General features: G+C 37.9%; 2 protein-coding genes across 3 annotated transcripts; both read right to left on the bottom strand.

Moving 5' to 3' along the window:
• Positions 1-57: 57 nt before the first annotated feature.
• On the bottom strand, positions 58-4,365 carry otud5b (OTU deubiquitinase 5b). Its single transcript, XM_057361958.1, has 9 exons — positions 3,554-4,365; positions 3,110-3,203; positions 2,814-2,878; positions 2,579-2,735; positions 2,346-2,494; positions 2,039-2,224; positions 1,051-1,258; positions 864-962; positions 58-750 (listed from the first exon to the last, which is right to left on the bottom strand). Exons 1-9 carry the CDS (start codon positions 4,076-4,078, stop codon positions 629-631), a joined length of 1,605 nt encoding a protein of 534 aa, XP_057217941.1. The 5' UTR covers positions 4,079-4,365; the 3' UTR covers positions 58-628.
• Positions 4,366-4,980: 615 nt separating this feature from the next.
• On the bottom strand, positions 4,981-19,957 carry grm6b (glutamate receptor, metabotropic 6b). Of its 2 annotated transcripts, none has more exons than XM_057361975.1 (11): positions 19,774-19,957; positions 17,769-18,360; positions 13,608-13,824; positions 13,164-13,296; positions 12,746-12,900; positions 12,027-12,167; positions 11,506-11,706; positions 9,791-9,930; positions 9,083-9,706; positions 8,064-8,375; positions 4,981-6,409 (listed from the first exon to the last, which is right to left on the bottom strand). In XM_057361975.1, exons 2-11 carry the CDS (start codon positions 18,303-18,305, stop codon positions 6,173-6,175), a joined length of 2,697 nt encoding a protein of 898 aa, XP_057217958.1. In that variant the 5' UTR covers positions 18,306-18,360; positions 19,774-19,957; the 3' UTR covers positions 4,981-6,172. The 2 variants fall into 2 exon arrangements, with proteins under 2 accessions (XP_057217958.1, XP_057217959.1); XM_057361976.1 differs by lacking the exon at positions 19,774-19,957 and adding an exon at positions 18,914-18,988.
• Positions 19,958-21,255: the final 1,298 nt, after the last annotated feature.

The following is a 21,255-nucleotide window of genomic DNA, read 5'->3' as shown; positions in this document are numbered from 1 at the left end:
CTGTACATGTCTATTCAAAGTAAGTTGAAACAAAAAGAATGAACACTCACATGATTTTAGAAAGTTTAATTTTCAATTTCTTAGCCCATCTTGAAAATGTAAAATATGCCAACAGCATATTAAGATGTTTAATACTGGTTCCACTGAATACCTTGACAGGTTACACACATCAAAGTATTTTAGTGTTCAGAGATATAACAGTAAACAAAATGTTTATTGGTCATTTTAAATAATTAAAGACCTGATGCGTGCTGTGCTGCATTGGTCATTGTTAAAGAATAAAAAAACTAAATGTTTTCAACTTTCATTCAAAACAAGTCTTAATATGCTTATTAGTATAATTTGCCCAAATAAAGTAAACACCTGATAATAGTATACAGTTGAAAATATTTTTTAATATTGATTTTACAATGTTTATTTAAACATGCACCTAACTAAGTCAATAGAGTTTAATGATATTAAGGAATATGGGGTAGCAAAAACAAACAAAAGAAAAACCAGAATGATCAGCATACAGTGGTGTTTATAAAGGGAGATAAAGAAACATTGCAGGATGCTGAAATAACAAATAGCAGTTTAGAACAGAGCGCTGCTCCATGTTTTCTGCTGTGAGCTGTTGTATCATCCATCAACTGCAGTCTGGAGAAGATTCTCTGTGCATTGCATTCTTCTTCAAGCTGTCGAGGTATTCTTGTTGTGAAGCAGCCAGTACTGAGGCCAGAATGTCATCATCTTCCCAATCTGTTAAGCCTTAAAAATAAACCAAGTAATACTTATGTAAAGAAGTTTGTTTGTATAAAGAGCTTTAACCTAAATCAACAAACACTTTGAAAATAAGATACTGAAGCATACTGATGTCCTACCAAAGGCAGTAGGTGACATATCATGCATAATAGTCCTGTACCCCAGGGTCGGGTAGAGAGACACCATGGAAGGGTTTCCAGAAGACTGATGACTTGGACCTTGAGAGGAAAGCAGGCATGAGCCAACTTACTAGTCGGTTAATGTGAGGTGCGTTTTTCGAAACATACAGTACGTAGACATACAGACCTGGGGCACATGGTGATGGGGGTTTAGGAAAAGGCAGCGAGGCACCTGCTGGGGACGGGGGTTTGACAGGCAGTTCGGGGTGAGCTGGGCCTGGATGCTCAGGAGAGGGGACGGAGCTCCGCTGGCGTGGAGAACGGCATCCCCCATCCTCAAAGCCACTAGACGTGGCTGCTGTGGCAGAGCTGCAGGTGGCACTAGCCTTACGTGGCTTGAAAGGAAAAGAGTAAAAACAGCTTTTACATTTGTTGAGTGAAAAATCATAGTTTAAATTTTCTTGGATTAAAACGATAAAAACTTTATATTTTTTATTTAAAAAAATACTTGTTTGTAGGGAAACTCATACTTCATTGATGTAGGTAAATGTTTACAGATTACAACATGAAAGACTGCTTTAAAAAATCATGAAGCCAAAGCGATCTCAAAACTGTATTATATCGTCAAAATAAATTCACTGGCATATTAGATCTGTATACTTGTTCACTCTCATCTGGATAAACAAACAGTAGCAAACCTCTTAGCAATTGATAATATATTCAAATATCTCTCCGAGTTAAACTACACAAGAGTAACAACAATCACTATTTTGGTACACAAACAGATTATACTTTTTTTGATGATTACTTTCTCTCGGGCACTTGTGGATTATAAAGTGACCCATTGATCGGGTAAGAGTAAGAGTACATATTCCCATTATTTGGTGAGGTTACGCTGGGTGAACTGCTGGCTTAAAGAGACAGTTCACCCAAAACATGAAAATTCTGTCATCATTTACTCAATCTCATGTCATTCTGACTTTCTTTCTTATGCAAAACACAACATTTTTTAAAAACACTGTTAACCAAACAACAACATTGGCCCACATTGATTTTTAATGTATGGACACAAAACCACTGACATTTCTCAGAATATCTTCTTCTGTGTACCACAGAAAAAAAGAGTCATATATTTAAAACCATACATATATATTATTGACATATATGAATAGTACCTGTCTGGTTTGCTTTTCTTGGTCCTGAAGCCACTGCAGGTAAGACTCTCGAGCTACCTGCTCCTCTATGGCTTCATTGGTTGCTTCCCAATCTGTTGCTCTCTTCTTGTCTTCCAGCATCTGCTGCTCAATCCAAGACTCTTCAGAAGTTTTAATTGCATTTTTCATGAGAGATTGGTCAGCGTACTACATAAGAGAAAGAATAACAGATTAGCTGTCTCACATTTCTAAAAACAATGCCACCACAAAAGCAGAAAATTCTCCTACGAGATTTTACACATTTATGCCTCTCATTTAGAACACCTACCCCTGGTTTGAAAGAGGGGAGGCCCAGCCCCACCCCAACACTGGCCTTGTGGGGATTTACCACAGAGTTATAATGCACATTTCTGTGGTAACTGACACGTATCGGCTCATCCTTGTTCTCATGGATGCCATGGAACGTATTAATTGGCTCTGTACAACAAAAACACAATTTTCCATAATAAAATATATTAAAGATGCACTATAAGACACAGACATTAATAAACGCTTACTGACCAACACCAGACTGGTAAACTTCCACTGGTCGGTTATACATTTCTGCCATTGCCTGCATCTCAATGTGGTTGCCGTGGCAATTATTTTTTCTTTTCCTGTTAATGTATGTGGTGAAGTCCTCAGTGACGTAACTGGAGAAGTAATCTGCATTTTTTGTCTGCAATTGAAGCATAAGGGTTAACATAATATAAACAATGAACCATATGCCAGTCAATATTTTGAGCTTTTGACTCACCAAATAATCCATACAGTTCTTCCGTACCACATCATGCATATCTTGGTCCCCATATACTTGATCAGCTTTAAAATAAAAGAACTTGTATCAGGCTGATTTCAGACCTCTGACTAACTAGAAAAATGTATATTCACTATGGAAATGTGAATGGGTTTTAGTTCTTTAGTTTTTTACAATCACAACTTAAAAATGTCCTGGCTGTCCTCAACTATGAGACAAACAAGAAACATAAGCTTATGTTGACTGCATTAAAGTAAAAAAAATCTTGAACAGATAAAGGGAGATAAAAATATTACCAACTGCTCTGAAAAGACATGCTCCATCTTCCTTCATTTTTTTGATTACAAAGCCTTTCTTTTCCCTCAAGGTTTTCTCGAACCATTCTTCTTGCTGTAGGTTGAAAAACAACCGGCTATGTTTTAAGATCTGGCAACGTGTTTGCAGGTTACAGGGATAGTTCACAAAAAATGTAAAACCTGTCATCAGTTGCTTACCCTCAAGTTGTTCCAACACTGTGTGAAATTGTTGAACAAAAAAAGAAGATATTTTGAAGTTCTGGGGAACCATTGACTACCAAAGTAGTTTTCTTCCCTACTATGTGCCCCAAAATTGTTTGCATGCAAACATTCTTCCAAATATCTTTCTTTTTCTTCAGCAGAACAAAGAAATTTACACAGGTTTGGAACAACTTGAGGGTGAACTGTTCCAGTGGTGCTAGAACTGTCGGTATGTTATGGTACCTGCTCGACTGTGGTTGGATCTATAAGTTGAAGTCTGGCAGCGTTCTCATACTCATCCTCACTATTGTTTCCTCCTGCTCCCTCCTCGGGGTCTGAGACTGGACTACCACCCCCTCCTCCTCCTACTCTTCCTCCTCCACCTGTCAAACCGCTGGAGCAAACCGTCTGTCGTCTCCGCTTGCTGAGTCCAGGTCCCGAGCAGCAGCTTCCAACGACACCCGTGCCGCACGGTAACTCAACGCGACTCCCGACCACAACCGAGTTTGCGCTCCCCTCACACTGCACAGCAGGCGCTCCAGCGGCACCGGGCTGCGGGGAGGCCGGTTGCGGGCGAGCGCTCGACTCGATCCGCCGCTCTTCTCTGGACGACCACGGAGGCGGAGAGGCCCTGGCTCTCGACCCCGATCGCACTCCGAGAGGATGAGAATGTGAGTGTGACTCAGAGCCGCTTCGTCTGTCCGGTTCTTCCGTATGATCGCCGCCACCGGCAGTCGAGGCCGGTTTCTTTTTCGGGAGGATTGTCATCGCGTGCCAGGTTGCGTTGATTTGACGTTATGAGTTACAGCGACAAAATAAATAAGCGGCCTTTAATCGTTTACGAGCAGCTGGTTTCCATACATCTATAATAATACCCGTTCTGGCATAATATGAGGTGTTCGTTATTTCAAAACACACGTTACAAAACGACTTTACTCCTTCAGTTTCGAAGGTTTTTTTTCGGAACAACAACGACCGCGAGTTTGACACAAACATCAACAAACCACAATGCGATTCATGTAATTTCCGGCAGTTGGTCTTCTTCGTGTTGGTATTTGGAGTGATACTGCTCTGCACCGCCCCCTATTGCAACAACGGCACAGTGGCGTACTGAATATAGCGAATATGAATATACATTGTAAGTTTTTACACAATACTGCGTTTTGTATGCATTCAAATAAATTAATAAAAGTACAATATTCTTTAGGCTACGTTTCAACTGTTACACTGCTGTCATTTCATTACTTTGAATGTTATATTCATGCATAGGGGCCTTTTGTTATTTTGCATTTTTCAGAAAAAACGTGTTAGCATTTGAAAGTGTAGTAATGAGTTGAATAAAATAAAAAATATATATTTTGGTTAATTTGTACATAGGAAATGGAAGGTGAATTCAAGTAGGCTACAGAGCAGTACTCCGTTACTACTTATTTTTCCAAATGAAGTAGGTCACCTATAGATATTCAATGTATTATAGAAAATGTACATACTGTGCACAATAATTATACAGCAGTTCAGAAATAGTTAAAGAACTATAATATGCTAGTATAATTGGTGGTATAATATTCTGAAACTAACCATGCTTCATTTCTGTAAAGTGTCTTATGGGTTTTAAAGTGGTGTGAGATTTATTTGATACAAACAAGATTTTATCAGTTAACAGTTTAATCACTTTTCCCAACATGCATTCAATCAGTACATTTTCCCAGTGTTTCCAGTGAAAACAAGTCAAAATTCATCAAGGTTAAGTACATCTAAATGGAACATGAATGTATCCACTTGGTTGTCGTTTAGGTCAAGAAATACTTTAAATACAAAAAATGTTTTCACAAAAAAAGATTCTGGCTTAAGTGTTATTTAACCAAGCAAGCTCAGAAATAACTATAAGTAGATAAACTGATCAATGTATTTTTGTACAAGAGTTAATTTGTTGTGAAAATTCCAGGAAATTATCTAAAATGTCTCTAAAATCAAAACAGATTATCAATATTTTCATTAATTTTCATCAGATCAGCATATATTTTGTTTTAAAATAAATATCATCTCAAGAAACATGTAAAGAGTAATGCTCTAACTTTACAGATCATTGTTTTTCTTGGTGATCTATCACAGGAAATAACCTATTCTGAGGATCGCACACAAGACACTTAAATATATATTTATTAAAAAAACAAAACAGATATGGCACATTGTTGAAAGCACAGATTTCATGGAGTGTATTTGCACTCCATCAGTTAAACTGATTTAAAAAATGTGATCCCATATTATGTATCTGTGGTCTGAACAGCAGAACACCATTTGGTCTGATACTGAATACTCAATGTCATTCTCTCATGTCTCTTAAGTTGTATGTGTGGACACTTTAAACACAAACACTGAAATGGTAGAAGAAATTGTTTAGTGTTTCCTACCCCAACGGGACAATTTTAGACAGTCCTCATTTTTAATTGACTTAATACTATAACTCATTTTGTGAGGCGTGTTGACAATGAAAAAAATAAAAAAGGACAAATACGTTTCAGTCTTAAAGCTGATGCGAGAGTTCCACGTAAAAAAAATCCATTGTTCCTGTACGTATTGTACATATTTTATATAGTGTTCAATACACAAAACTCCTGTATTGTTGTAGATGTAACAAAAACGACCACATCCTTTAGTAACTCCTGTCCATTTGAGGTTGCAAAATGTGATTTAGCAGAAAAAGACTTTTCCTGAAAGTCTTAGCCTGATGTTCATCTCACGTGCCTTGAAAACCTATAGATAAATATATAGATATAGGTCGGATTCCATTTAAATAATCAATTTAAATCATTTTGATGGAATTTGAACACAAAAACCATCTTTTCACCTCCAGGCCCTTTATTAAGATTTTTCCGCTTCGGTTTTGGTTTCTCCATTCTGCTTTTCATTGGTTTTCTGTGAGAGACGAGATGAAACAGCAGCCGCCTGAGCCACGACTCTGAAGCTACGTTTGCGCTTCTGCACATTCTGCTCCGGGTGGAAGATGATCACGTAGACTTTGGGGATGTACAGCATGCCCAGGGACACGGTGGCGCTCAGGCTCATAGACACGGTCAGCGTGGTGGTCTGAATGAACATCTGGTTCGGGAATAAGAATAGATTAAGAGAATAAGATTAAGAGGGAATATTTCAGATTGCTCTCATCCACGACAGAGGTCACACATCACATGCTATCAGAGTTTTAATGCCAAGATATCACTCCACATTACACATATACAGTATACTCTCTTTTGATTGTAACAGGGCTCACGCCAGGAGATCACTTTATTCCCTGGAGCTCAGTTTAATGACTATAACTGCACGTAAAAGAACAAAGCTCTGTCAAATGGACCATATGGAAGTGATTCAAATCATTTGTATACTGTCCTACGTAAGAGCTACAGATACTTTCAATACATTAATAAGAATTCATAAAGGTTTTTTGCTAAATTATGAACAAACAAGGTGATTCCACAGCCAGAATAAACCCTGACAGGCAGTATCAGCATCATGTTTATCATCATGTTAGTCATTCATGCATGACATCTGAGGGCCATGCACAACACGGTTCTGTTATGAAATATAAATCCCATAATAGCCCATTTTATGGGATTACACAAAGCTAATGCTGGTAACAAAATGAAAACTGCTTGAGGTCTGGTGGAATACGCAACTAAAATGCCTTTTCAAAATTGTTCTTATTGTTGAATCTTAATCTTAATAAGATGTTGAAATAGCACAGTAATTTAGATTTTTTTTGCCTGGGGAATTAGTAGGCTTAATAAAATATTTCTAACTCAGTATGAAGAAACACACACATGAATTTCAGCCACAAGCACACCTTGCATGTGCTTGAGAACTCTATTTCTGGTCTTATTTTCGTCTTTCTTTTCATTTAGAAGAGCTGAAAAGACACGAAGAGCACCTGAGGGCCAAAAGCTTTGCAGTTGACCGGCTACTAAAAGACCTCTCTATTAGTCAGAGTATACTCTACCCCCACTCAATGAATAGAAAATCGAATGACTAAATGCATGAAGTGTGGATTGCGTTTGGACTGTAAGGTTTAAGGCCAACAAAATAGTTTTATAATTCGACAATTCAAGCAATTATTTATAATTCAATATAATTCGAGCAATTATGTTAACCTGTCTGTAGGAATGGTTGCTGTCACGGTTGTTTTGTGTTTATGTTTCTTGTCTTTCCTTTTCAGTTCATTATTATTTCAGTTTGTTCCCTTGCTTACTGATTTTTGTCACTTACGGCTTGTTTACAGTATTTCCTTCATTTTCTAGTGTCTATTTATACTCGTGTTTCAGTTCAGCCCTTTGGTGGTTCTTTGCTTTGTTGGAGTGTTTTGTTGCTCCTGGTTATTTTCTATATTAAGAGACTTAATTATTGATCTTTCAGTCAAGCATGTTGTGTTGAATTACACACGATGTGGTGTGAATATCTTTTATATCTTGACTGACTTTGTGAAAGCAAGAGATATTGCATCTCGGAACAAACATGTGCAAAGAACTGTTAAAGTGATAGTTCACCCAAAAATGAAAATTCTGCCATCCTTTACTGTAATTTCAAACCTGTATAAATTAGTTTGTTTTGAGGAACACAAAGAAAGATATTTGGAAGAATGTTAGTAGTTTTCAGTTCCGGGACATCATTGACTACCAACAAATCATTTTTTTGCACCTCGGCCATTTCATTATAGTAACCATTGCCCAAAATCCACCTTTATGTCTTATCAACAAGTTACCTTTTCCGTGGATTGCGATGTGCCAAAAAATATAGGAACGAAGGCCAACCAGATGATACAGGTGGTGTACATGGTAAAGCCGATGGGTTTGGCCTCATTGAAGGTCTCAGGAACACCTCTGCTCTTGATGGCATAGACTGTACATGTGACCATCAGTGCCATACTGTAGCTCAGACAGCCAATCAGAGTGAGATCTGACATGTCACATTTCAGGATTCCGCGTGCATATTCAGGGTTGGGGGGCCGCAGCTCATCGAAGTCAATGAGCATGTGAGGGGGAACGACTCCGAACCAGATGAAAATTCCCAGTAGCTGTGGAGAGAGACGGTGGAGAAACACATTTATGTAATTTAAACGCAATAGTCCATGTGAAGTAATAAAACATTAAACCACAATTAATAGCGGTAATATTCAAAACAAACTGGATTTTTGCAAAGAAGACCATGTTATGAAATAGACACTTTAAAGAGAAGAGCTTTCAGTGGTTTCAGTGGTACTCTCGAAATCTTGCATCCTTCTTAAATTATTCAACAACAAAAAGTCCTTGTGCAGAAATGTGTTCTGGAAATGTAGTGGACTAAGAGGTTTCACACAGTAATAGCAGTTACTACAAACCACACTGTTCACACGCTGCAAATTAGTATTTACAAAATTACAATTTATGATTATAGATAAATAAATAATATCCATTAAAGACACCATAGTAGGAAAAATAACAATGGTGGTCAAAAGTGCCCCAGAATTGCTTGCAACATTCTTCAAAATATCTTCTTTTGTGTTCAACAGAACAAATACATTTATAAAGCAAATTTTCCTACCATGGTAGTCAATGGTGTCCGACAACTGTTTGGTTACAAGCATTTTTCCAAATATCGTTCTCTGTGTTTATCAGAACAAAGAAATTTATACAGATTTGGAACAACTTGAGAGCGAGTAAATGAAGACAGAATTAAAATTTTTGGGTGAACAATTCCTTTAATATGTTTTACTAAATATATTTTAAATTGCAACCTACACACCTGTACTGAGGTCAAAATGAAGGTGATGATCAGCTGTGATGTTGGACTGATAAACTTCGGCGGTGAGACCGATTTCTTCCCCTGCTCGAAGATTCTGTAGATTCGATTCGTTTTGGTGAGCATGGCTGCATAGCTAATGCACATGCCGAGCCCCAAAAACAACCTGCGGAACGCGCACACCACGGTACCCGGCTCGGCGATCATGAGGAAGGTAATGAGATAGATGAGAAAAATGCCTGTCAGGAGAACGTAGCTGAGCTCTCGGCCTGACGCTCGGACTATGGGGGTGTCGTTGAAGCGTATAAAGGTGATGATAACTCCGGATGTCGCGAGGATGCCCAATATGGCCAGGAACATAGGGATGATGGCCCACAGAGAGCTCCACTCCAGCTTGATGATGGGGGTAGGTCTGCAGCCGGTGCGGTTCGGGGTGGGCCTCATGTTGAAGGGGCAGGTGTCACAGCTAAACTCATCCAAGAGGTACTGATAGCCGTCACATAATTCACAGTGCCAACAGCACGGAACGCCCTTTACCATGCGTTTCCTTTCTCCAGACTCGCAGGGAAAACTGCACACTGACTGAGGAACTTGTTTCTCTCCACCGGACCACTGCAAGTCCTCAGCCTTATAAAGAGATGAATGCTTTAACAACAAGCATTTAGAAATGTCCACATACATACAAGGTTTTTACATTCAGTATATGCTTACATTGAGTCGTAGGTGATTGGTCCACTGGCCGATGATTTTATATCCCGAGTTGGTGCTGTTGGAAAGCTGGTATTGGAAGATATCGTATCGTCCTGGGGCATCACCGTTTTCATTAAACATCACACCTGTACCGGCACTGCCTTCAGAGAAAACAAGACACTTAACATCTCTGCCCATAATGCAAATCTTAAAGGGATATCATTTACTCACCCTCTTGTCATTTCAAACCTGTATGACCTTTATTTTTTGTGCAGAACACCAAAGGAGATATTGTTGGTAACCGAACAATGGCGATACCCATTGACTTGCATTGGTTTTGTGTCCATACTATAGAAGTGAATGAGTGCCGTCATTGTTCGGTTACCAACTTTCATCAAAATATCTTCTTTTGTGTTCTGCAGAAGAAAGTAAGTCATAAAGGTTTGGAATGACAAGAGGGTGAGTAAATGATGACAGAATGTACATTTTTTGGGTGAACCTTTTACACAGCATCATTTATAGGAACACATTCAACTGCATCGCCAAAGAAATGACTGTCTAACAGTACACGCTCCTGAAGTTTATTCATAAGCTTCCGCATTGTTCGTTTTGGCCATATTTTTCAAAGAAACATCAGAAGCTAAAGCCCAAAGAGAATTTTCTCATCAGAAGCTAAAGCCCAAACTTAACTTTGAAGGTGACTCTTTACGATTGAAACAAATCTCTTCGTTGTAATTCTTAGAGGATGACGGGTGTGTAAACAAAGGCAATGTGCATCTTAAGTCCCTTCAGTAAACCAAAGAAAATCAGACCAGTACGCCTTTTCGTTCACAAGGGGCAAGCGCTCCACATTGCTTGTTTTTGCCCCGAGCCCCTCCGGTACTAAACCAGAAAGGATTTCCAGCCAAGAGCGTATAGCACGTCCACTGTGCATTAACTGAATAGCTGTGCATTTCATAAAAATCCTGGGAGATTTCAAAGACTACAGCGACGAAAAGAAAAAGGGATTTTTTACTCCGAGACAGAACTGAAAAGGAAAATGCGCCTTGTGTTTAGAGAGAAGCTGCCCCAGGGAAAAGGGAAGTCATGGAGAGAGAAGGAGGTGCCGGGGTGGTTGAAACGAGGCGGTGCACTGCTGCATTGTGCATTAGTGGATCTCTTCAGGCTTGCTTTGAGTGCTGACCTCCTCTCGCTGTACTAACCCATGAGACTCTTCAGTCCTTCAAGAAACGCCGGCTTTTGTGTTGGACGTTCTGCTCTCTATCAATACCTATTTTCACCTGTCAGTCTTGCTGTGATGGCTAAATCTTAGATTCAAGAAGTGTTCAGCTTTGCTGAAGCTAGTCTCATGGGAAAGACGAATCACAAATTGAATCTCTTGTAATGTCTCATACAGTTGTTTCTCTTTGATACTATTGAAATTAAATGGAGATCAACAAGAATCAATTAACATCTAAAAACTCAAACATTTCTCATCAAATTCTTAAAATACTGAATATATGAGAAATTCTATCCACACAGCCATTGTATACCTCTCCAGAGATTTAATGGTGTCCATTTAAAAAAAGTATAAACCGTACCTCAAAACACATTTCCTTGAAAACAAATGTAATCTCAAGGTCACCCAATCTTGTATGAATCCACCACTCCATTAAATTTGCTCAAGGTATCTCTCTTTTCTTCTCAATGTTTGTTATTTTACTAAAAGCTGTGTCCTTGATCAGGCGAAACCTTACCATTAAAACTGACAGCACGGATGTAACTCAGCAGCATTCTCCCATCCACGGGTTCCATTTTGTCACAGACGCCCATAGCACCCGGGCAGAGGTCCATGTGCATACTGTGGAGCGCGTGGGCCATGGCATAAACGGCATCAATTACAAACTGCACCTTGCCTTCCTGCTCGTATGGCGAATCTCTGCTGATTCGTTCCTCTCCTGATAGAAGACCAACATTAAAGGACATTACAGGGCTTTAGAGAGCTAACATAGATAGCTAATTTATTTGTCCTCGAGGAGGAAATTCATTTTCACAGGAGGGTGCATATGCAACATTACATGTGTACATATCACAAAACAATACAATCAAAAACCACACAAAGGCAGGAGTGTACCACAAAGCTTATTCCTATGTGTTTAAAGCACGTATAGCTGTTGGAACAAAACGCTTACTATAGTTAATACAACTTAAGCCTATATATTACATTTATGTATGATCAAAACTGGTTAAGTTGTGAAAACTGAGTTTATTTTCTCACCTGTGCATTTCCTCAGCCCGTTCTCTGCTCTGAATCCCAGTCGCGTCAGTTTGCATTTGAAATCATCCTCCCAGAACTCAGCGAACCAGATGTTCCTGCGGTTGTTTTCCAAAGATCTTGTGATGAAGTAGTGGTCAAACCCTGAGAAACAGGTATGAAGTTTTTATCAAATACCACATGGCTATCTATGTCTTGAGAAAAGAGAGTATAAAAACAACGAAAAAAGGGAAATCTTAGCAAATATTTGGGTTGTTGGCTTATAACCTGTACATGGATGGTTCTTTAGAACATCAAGATTTTAAGCAACAAAAATATAGGTAGGCCTATTTATAAGGTACATTATAAAGGTTTCCCTTACACTGAAAATATTAAAAACCCCTAAAATATATTGTTGTCAGGTTAGTTTTTTTAAATGAAAACTAATTTTGGTTTCTATAACATCAGTTAATTAATGACAAATCTAGTGCTATCGAGCAGTTATTGTTTCACTAGCACATTATATGAAATCATTTTTTTACATGAATACAGTTTTAGATAGAAAAGGCATCACAGAGCACTGAGAGCAGAATATTCTTCATTTTGTGTCAGATGCCCCTACATTTATCACAGAAACCTTCATGATTTATTTAGGTTTTTCCGATGCGAGTTATATTAATTATAAAACCACCATTTGCTGGAATCCTTCACTGGTCTGCGCAACCAAAATATTTTTTTCTTACCTTCAATGGATGCCCGCTTAGGAAGGATGGTGACCGCACCCTCAGCAACATCCTCCTGGTTGAGGATGGGTGAGTTCTTTGCTCCCCAGCTATCAGAGCCCACAAACAAGAAGTGACCAGTCAGATTGGCTTTCTTTGCTGCTTCAAGTACACGCCTAATAAATGAACAGAAACAGGAAGTCTATTACAGATATGGTTTGTTGATTACTAAAACATATAATTTAAGCACTTGACACCTGATTTGAAAATGAAATATTTTCATTAGTATGTATCACCGGGATAGTCTGGGATTAGATTACAAAATGTGTATTTATTCACAACAGCTCTTTCTAGGAATCACAAAGCTACCTGTACAGTTTCTGCAACCAGTAACCAAAGCTTTATTTTCTGCTTTAGATGAATATTATAATATACTTACTTAATGTCATCTTCATTTGCAAAGATAATAACCCCTCTGGCATTAGATGTCTCCATTAACCTCTTGATGATCTTGTCAAACTCTCCTGGTCTGGGCTCTCTAGGAATTTTAATGGACTGTGCAATGCAAAGACCTCCCGAATAAAACAGTGATGGCGAATTATTTAAATAACCACACAAATGTATAGACACACATACTGTATACCACACAAACTTGCTGAATCTGTACCATGTAAATTATTGCGGATTGGTGTCAGAATATGGTAAATATGAAAATTTACTCTACACCTAAAGCATATTCACATATGCATTGTAGATGTTTATATAAGACTAAATAATAGATTTAGACCATGCAATGAAATACATTTATTTAGTGTGAAATGCAACAGAACCCAAGCCAACACACAATATGAATGTGAATGAATATGGATTTTCTTTTCTCTACCTGCTTCTCTGGATATCTGGATGAAAGCATCTACACCGCTCTCGCCGTAGTTTCCCTCTGATGCCAAAGTGGAAACATAGTTCCACCCCAAGGCCTTGACAATGTCCACCATCGCCTGGGCCTGAAAAGAGTCGGGCGGCACTACTCGAGAGAAAAAATCATAGCGATTGTTGTCACTAAGCTCAGGTGCTGTGGAAGCATAACTGATCTGAGGTATCTGCAACACAGAGAGTAGATCAGTGATCAATACCAGGACTTTTACTACACACTAAAAAAAATCCTTTTATCATTTATACACCATCATGTCATTTCAAACCTGTATGCGCGTTTCTTTCTTTTGCAGAACACAAATATTTAGAAGAACATTTGTAATCAAACACTGGCTCTTATTGACTTCCATTGAATGAACACAAAACCCCTGAGACATCTCACATGTTATATTTTCATATACAGATTTTGAACGACATAAGGGTGAATAAACCATGACAGAATTTTCATTTTGGGCTGAAGGACTGTATGTCTTTACAGGAGCTTTCCCACTGGCAGTTTAATTAAGTGACAATTCATTAAAATTGAAAATGTTTCTCTATTTCCTTACAACATGGCATGATGTCTTGTTAAACTATATTTAAATACACCCAAATCAATTTGATCGGAATTATTAGTTTTGGGAAAACAATTTCTCTTTAGAGGATATCATATTCTCTATGCAAATAAAATAAAAATAAAAATGTTGTGTCTTATTACCAATTTGCTAAAACATACCAAGCCTCCAGCAAAACATATACTATAACGCTATAGTATCATATTTTCTGTAGCACATAAAATCCATGGGAAATGCAGATGGTATGCACTACCACTGTAAAAGCATTTGTTTGAGAAAAAAAAGGATGAGAAGATTAATTTAGTGTTGTGCTAGTTTCTTAATGACGCAGCTGATGTCACTGGGCCAGGCTTTACGCCAACGAATGTCTGCCCGGCCCGTGTGGCTTAATGGAAGGTTCTTTAAAGAAGAGAATGCCGCGCACATGGAGGAAAAGGTGGATACCGAAGGGAGAAAGAGAAAAGAGGCAGAGGACCATTTGACAGATTATCTGAAAGGATTAGAGGGTTTTACTCAAATTATGTTAAGCACAGAGGGAGAGACAGAGATCAAGAGACAAGGTTGTTGCCATTTCTCAGCCATAATCCATACAATATATTTAATTCTACAAGCTCACTTGCTATGGCAGATTAAACCCACCCGCCCCATACAACATATATATATATATATATAGCCTATATGTTACAGTGTGACTGTTTAATGACTTGACAAACAAAATTTACATTTTGCAAAATTCCCAAAAGATAATAACCCCTCTGGCATTAGATGTCTCCATTAGCCTCTTGATGATCTTGTCAAACTCTCCTGGTCTGGGCTAGGAATTTTAATGGTCTGTGCAATGCAAAGACCTCCCGAATAAAACAATGATGGCTAATTATTTAAATGACCACACAAATGTATAGACACACATACTGTATACCACACGAACTTGCTGAATCTGTACCATGTAAATTATTGCGGATTGGTGTCAGGACATGGTAAATATGGGGGAAAATGAAAATTTACTCTACACCTAAAGCATATTCACATAAGCAAGATGTTTATTTAAGACTAAATAATAGATTTAGACCATGCAATGAAATACATTTATTTAGTGTGAAAGCCATACAATATATTTACTTCTACAAGCTCACTTGCTAGGCAGATTTAACCCACCAACCCCCCCCATACAATATATATATATATATATATATATATATATATATAGCCTATATGTTACAGTGTGACTGTTTAATGACTTGAGAAACAAAATTTTAAATTTTGCAAAATTCCCAAAATCACAAAATTGAAGGTGAATATGCAATAGAAAAAAACTTAAGATGTTACTGAAAGAGTTTTGTCACAGTTTCTGTTTTGTTGCTATGCACCATAAGAATTACAGCTTCAAGCCCTTTCACAAATGAGTCATGTCAACAGTGGCAGCAGCCACAGCAAACGTTTCCTAGAAGTGTTTTGAAAATTTCAAACACATGTTCCCTGAGCATCTGTGGGGATCTCTCAATGATGATTTTCTAAAAAAAAATAATGAGCTTTCATGAACGAAATCCCATCACTCTTTAAAGTTTCTTATAAAGGATAAATAAAATGTACCTCTCAGACTAATGTATACTAAAAAACATTTCCATATTGTATGATATTTAATCATTATATGAAAAAATACAGCCGCTGAAAAAGTGAAGAGACCATTTCAGAAACAGGTGAAAATAACAGAAAAGATGCTCTGTATTTTTTCAGACCTCAAATACGGCAAAGAAAACAATTCACATTTATGCAATACAACAGTAATAAACATGTTTTTAGGAAAAGTTCAAAAATATATTTTTATCTGATAACCTGGATTTTTATCACAGTTTTCATGTGTCGTGTGGTTTGATTTTGTGAAATTCACCAAACGCTGACTGGAATGACCACAATACATCTAGAAATGCTGATTTGAAATGAAAATGTAGAATGGTCTCTTAATTTTTCAGCGGCTGTATATGCTTCAGTGTCGTCAACTTATCATAAAAATAGAAGTACAGCAGAAAGCCATCTTCTGTTGTCTTTAAAGCATCCTTCTTGTACTGTAAATGCCATGATGTAGAGGGGTGAAACAATCAGACCAAAAGAATTAACAGCCTCTCAAGAGTGTCCATCCATCCCTGTAGATCTAAGTGTTAAAGGTCCAAATTCATCCAGCTAAAGCCACCAAACAGAAGCTGTCTGTAGCTGATAACAGCGCCGACTGGCATTTCTCTGGCCTCATGCTTGATTCTCCATCAGGAGTCTGAGCTGGAGAGAGGGCTTTAATGGAGAGAGGATCCTCTGTAATGCTGTAGTTAATATCTGCCTTCCTCACTTCACGTTTACTAGAAGCATTCGTAAGTAAACTGAAAACGTGATCCTGAGTGCAGCTTTGATTATTGTTAGATTCTCAGGGGCCGCACAGGGATGTGTTTACACAATTAAAAAGTTAGATCCAGCGCAGTGGAATGGAAAAAATAGGGGTCTTGAGATGCGTTTTTAAAGAAAGTTGACTGAGAAACACTGAGACGAGTCCATCCTAACAGTAACATCAATAGTGTGTCCGGGTGTTACTATAACAATTTTAAAAATATCATAAATAGATACAGACACATGACTTGTGTAAAGACCTTTAATTTTTTGGATGTATAATTGTGTTTTGTCTGATTGACTGATTGCTAAACTTATTAGGTCACTCTAGCCTTACAGTCTTTATCAGCGGAAAACAAGGATTCGAAAATACAAAGGATAAATCATTTTAATGTTCTCGAGAGCGGCTCACTAAAAATAATGAACAACCACAGCAAAACACTATTATGATTAGGGAAAAAACTCAGAATAGAGCTCTGACAAAGTCACATTTATTTTGTTAATTGTTTATCTTCTCTGAAACTGTGATGACTGAAATGATTGCTTATAACTGGGTGATGTTATCAGCCTGCACACACGTAATAAAAACGAACACAGCCTGCAGCGGTGACCAAAGCCTGGAAAGAACGAATGATTTGAAAAATAAATAAATAAAACGTATCAAAACGTGGCAGAAGGGAGAATTAAAATGTAGCTCAGGTTTATGATTTGCAGATTGAATGATGATTTGAAAATGAGAAAGGATTTGGAATTAAATGACGTGCACGCAGCACCACCTCCGTAGTTTGGAAAGTTCAATCAATGGCACGCTCATTTAAAAAACAGTTCTCCGAGGAAATCTGACACGCTTTCTCTGAGAACAAAGAATAAAAGAATAAAAACCTCTTGTTTAAGAAGCTCCTGCTATGAATCCGGTGAGCTGTAACACAATCCAAACTTTTAACAGAATTAGTTATACTCTCTGTAGGACTGACCTTCTCTGCAGAACTCCAAAATCAAATTTTGCAGAAGCACTGAGCAACTAAATAAGACCTTTTCACACACTGAAGAAGTCCAGTGGATGCCACAAGCTTACAACATAAACACATGCGTATTTTGAGTCTAAAACTGAGGAAACGCATAACAAAATTGAGAGTTGTTGCCCCACTAAACAAAAACTTACACACATTAAAATAGCCTCTTACCGAAAACAGTCGAAGAACATTGGCCACCATTATGGACACTGAGCTGGCCGAAGCCCCGATGACACCAACCACACGCTCTGGTTTTGGGATGATGGGTGGCTCTCCATTGGAACATCGAACATCTGAGTTGTCTTTCTGGATGAGGGCTTGAACGAAGGTGAGGGACTGTTCTAGCGCATAAGTATCCCTGGAGCACGTGTCCAGTATCCTGGCACCCAGGGTGATATTAGGCAGCAGGTCTGGGTCACTGTTGATCTGGTCCAGTGCATACAACATGGCCTCCATACGATGGATCCCCTTCTCCTTTTTAATATCCCCACAAGGAACACCAGCAGGACCCCGAGAATGTACTGGAAAAAGCCCCCCGAGAGTGATATCACCCTCGATCTTTATGGAATGCGGTTGAGCTCCTGAAGACGATTGTGCCCAGGATTGGGGTGTCAATCCTATCATCACCATCCACAGAACCAGGGATCCCACGTGTTGTCTGCCGATCTCGCTGTGATGGCATAGCATTGATGTCATGGTGGCTGCCATGCAAGCGGCTGGTCCTTCTGCTACAGCACAAAGCTTTCTTCTCTACCTGCGTCTCCTGTAGGAGAAATGACAAGCAAATAATTTTATCTGTGCTATAGCATCACTTTGAAATGTTTCTGGGTGCAGGCAGTGTGTGTGAAATGCATTAAAGATGCTTAGATGAAACTGAGAAGTCTAAATGGATGAAACACTTACCTAGACTGCAAAAGAATAAAATCAAGGAAGTGCCAATTGAATTGAAAATTGATACAAAGATCCGAGGAAGTTTATTTTAATTATTTCAGGGTCCAAAGGCGAACAACATACAGTACCCCTTACGTAGTACTGTGCCAGTAACAAGGTTCAATAATGACAAGAGATCATCAGTAAGACCAAGGTAATGTGATATATATAATTTCATTACTGTATTAATTTAAGTACTGTAAGGTATATCTTCAAAGAATACAATGATACTACCACTACATTTAATAATAGTATTACTGTGATTTTTGTATGGTATTTGCTTATTGTAATATCATGGTTATGGTACTTTTTATAAGCGTGTTACCAAAGCAAAATTTAAAGGGGTGGTTCACCCAAAAATAACATTTCTGTCATCATTTACTCACCTTCGAGTTGTTCCAAATCTGTGTTTTTCTGATGAACACAGAGAAAGATATTTGGAAGAATGCTTGTAACCAAACAGTTCTTGGCCACCATTGACTACCATAGTAGGGAAAATTACTTTTTGGTTCTGTTGAAGACAAAAGAAGGTATTTTGAAGAATGTAGGACAGCAAACAGTTCTGGAGCACTTTTGACTAACGTTGTAATTTTTCCTATCAATGGGGTCCAAGAAGTCCAAATATCGTTCTCTGTGTTCAACCAAACAAAGAAATTCATACAGGTTTGGAACAACTAGGGAGTAAGTAAGTAATTCATGACATATTTATCATTTTTGGGTGAACTATCCCTTTAAATACAGTGTAGACTATAGTCCAGGTGGTTTTACACTTAACGTTTTTACACCATAAACTATTTTAATTCAACGTTTTTATTCTTTAACATTACATTTAAACGCAACGTATCTATTTTTAGAAAATGAACTCAGTTGCCTCTCTGTGCACTCAACAGACCGCTGGGAATAGAGGAGGGCATGTATAGGCATGCGTATTAATATTGTATGTAAATTAACTCATAAATATTCAACAACAGGTGAACGGGAAAATGCTATAATTGGAATGAACACTCAAATTCCCGCGGGAAGACACGCGCCCGTTTGATTAGGTTTTTAATCTCGTGCACAATACTCTCGCCGTAATACTGTATTTTTATAACATCATTACATCTGCAAAGATTTTACGAATCATTCAAAAAATCTTAATTTTAATTAATTGGTAGCCTACAAGTTCACACACGCGTCGCTTTACATTTACTGTACGTAGTTGGCAAAATAAACTACGCTTAAAGGTATCAAAGTAATATCTCACCGATTGATGCTGTTGCCGGTGTGCGCCCATCTGGAGCTGAAGTTTGATGATCTTAAAACACGCCAGTAAATTTTCCCGACATCAGAGTCTTCAGCTCTCATCTTAAAATGTGTCCACAGTCTTCTTACACACAATCTGAAGATTTAGTTCATTCATACGAGATTTGTTATGCAGGCATTGACAATTGCGTATTTCGAGGATTTGGGACGATGTAGAAAAACGATGTAGAAAAATAGGGGAAGTGGGAAAGCATAAACATTCCACAACTGTGATTCTTAAAATCACTGTCAAATCCTTTAAAAGCCCCTGCTCTCTCTCTCTCTCTCTCTCTCTCTCTCTCTCTCTCACTCTTCTTGAAGTGCTAATGGTACAGATTGGGATTACCACATACATGCATTTGAAAAGTATCTGAGGAGGTGGACCGACATATATATTTTATGTGAACACTGCTGAGTTCACTGCATTCTGCAAGCCTTCTCTGCAGCCTTTATGAAACAGTATAGCGTAAAATCTGGTTTCATTAAAACACTTTCATTGATATATTTTATTCTTTTTCATTTAAGAAATATATTTTTCAGAAACAAAAAGGAAATATTCTAGATGATCTGATAAATGATAGCCTTAAAGTAGCCTAGTTCATACCTATAGCCTATACCATTGATTTGTTTCTGCAGAGAGAGAGATAAAAGCTGTGGATATCTTGTGCTTCATGTTATGAATGAATTATTAAAATTAATTGGTAGGCCTTACTGTATACTAAATGTTTTACTGTGAGACAAGCCAATTAATTCCACATATATGTATATATATAAACCAACGAATATAACATACGTCACATAATCCACTGATAATAATTAAATTGTGCTTAGTTTTTCCATCAGAATTATTCTGTTTAGTGGAATTATATCAAGTACAGATTCTCCTTAAAACAAAATTAAGTTACACTGTCTTCGCAATTATATTTAAATGTTAGAAAGTCATCATTTGTATACAACTAATTTATTCAGAATATTTTCAGGATAGAGTTCATGGGAGTTTCCTGCAGGTCTAGGTCGCTGCTGGACAGCATTGGGTATATACAGTATTTTCAATGTGATTCTGCCCTCTAGTGGTAGTGAGGGGTAAAATGATGCATTTGATGGACTAAAATGAAGAAACTGTCTTTTACCAATACAGTAAACCTGTGAACTTTTGATAATACGTAATTAAGTCTGCTTTTATAAAAAAAAAGGTTATTGTGCACACATTAAAATAGTCTTGGAATCCTGGACAGTTCACAATAGTAGAATACTCTTCTTTAAAACACTCCAACACTCGTGTGAAATTTAAGAAAAGCAGAATATTGGCAGGGAACTCATCAAAACAATGTCTGAATTAAAGAGACATGGGACTGACAACAGTGGCCAGCCCAGAACCAAACACACCTTCATTAGTTTTGTGTCAAGGAGGTAGTGGTCTTTCCAGTGGTCCAGAAAACAAGAT

This window comes from Triplophysa rosa, linkage group LG20 (assembly GCF_024868665.1).
Source record: "Triplophysa rosa linkage group LG20, Trosa_1v2, whole genome shotgun sequence".
In the NCBI taxonomy this organism is placed as follows: domain Eukaryota; kingdom Metazoa; phylum Chordata; class Actinopteri; order Cypriniformes; family Nemacheilidae; genus Triplophysa; species Triplophysa rosa.
Note: the sequence above shows the minus strand (reverse complement) of the source record. Positions and strands in the feature narration are given on the sequence as shown.

Bases quoted from the DNA above. Each gene is read 5' to 3' on its own strand.
- otud5b (XM_057361958.1), bottom strand. From the start codon at position 4,078: ATGACAATCCTCCCGAAAAAGAAACCGGCCTCGACTGCCGGTGGCGGC. The intron at 2,879-3,109 runs GTAATATTTTTA...TTTATTTTAAAG, and splicing joins ATGTCTTTTCAGAGCAGTTG to CTGATCAAGTATATGGGGAC. The intron at 963-1,050 runs GTCTGTATGTCT...TTTCCTCTCAAG, and splicing joins CCCATCACCATGTGCCCCAG to GTCCAAGTCATCAGTCTTCT.
- grm6b (XM_057361975.1), bottom strand. From the start codon at position 18,305: ATGGCAGCCACCATGACATCAATGCTATGCCATCACAGCGAGATCGGC. The intron at 12,168-12,745 runs GTAAGAAAAAAA...CCTGTTTCTCAG, and splicing joins TAAGCGGGCATCCATTGAAG to GGTTTGACCACTACTTCATC. The intron at 9,707-9,790 runs GTAAGCATATAC...TCTCTTTATAAG, and splicing joins CCAATCACCTACGACTCAAT to GCTGAGGACTTGCAGTGGTC.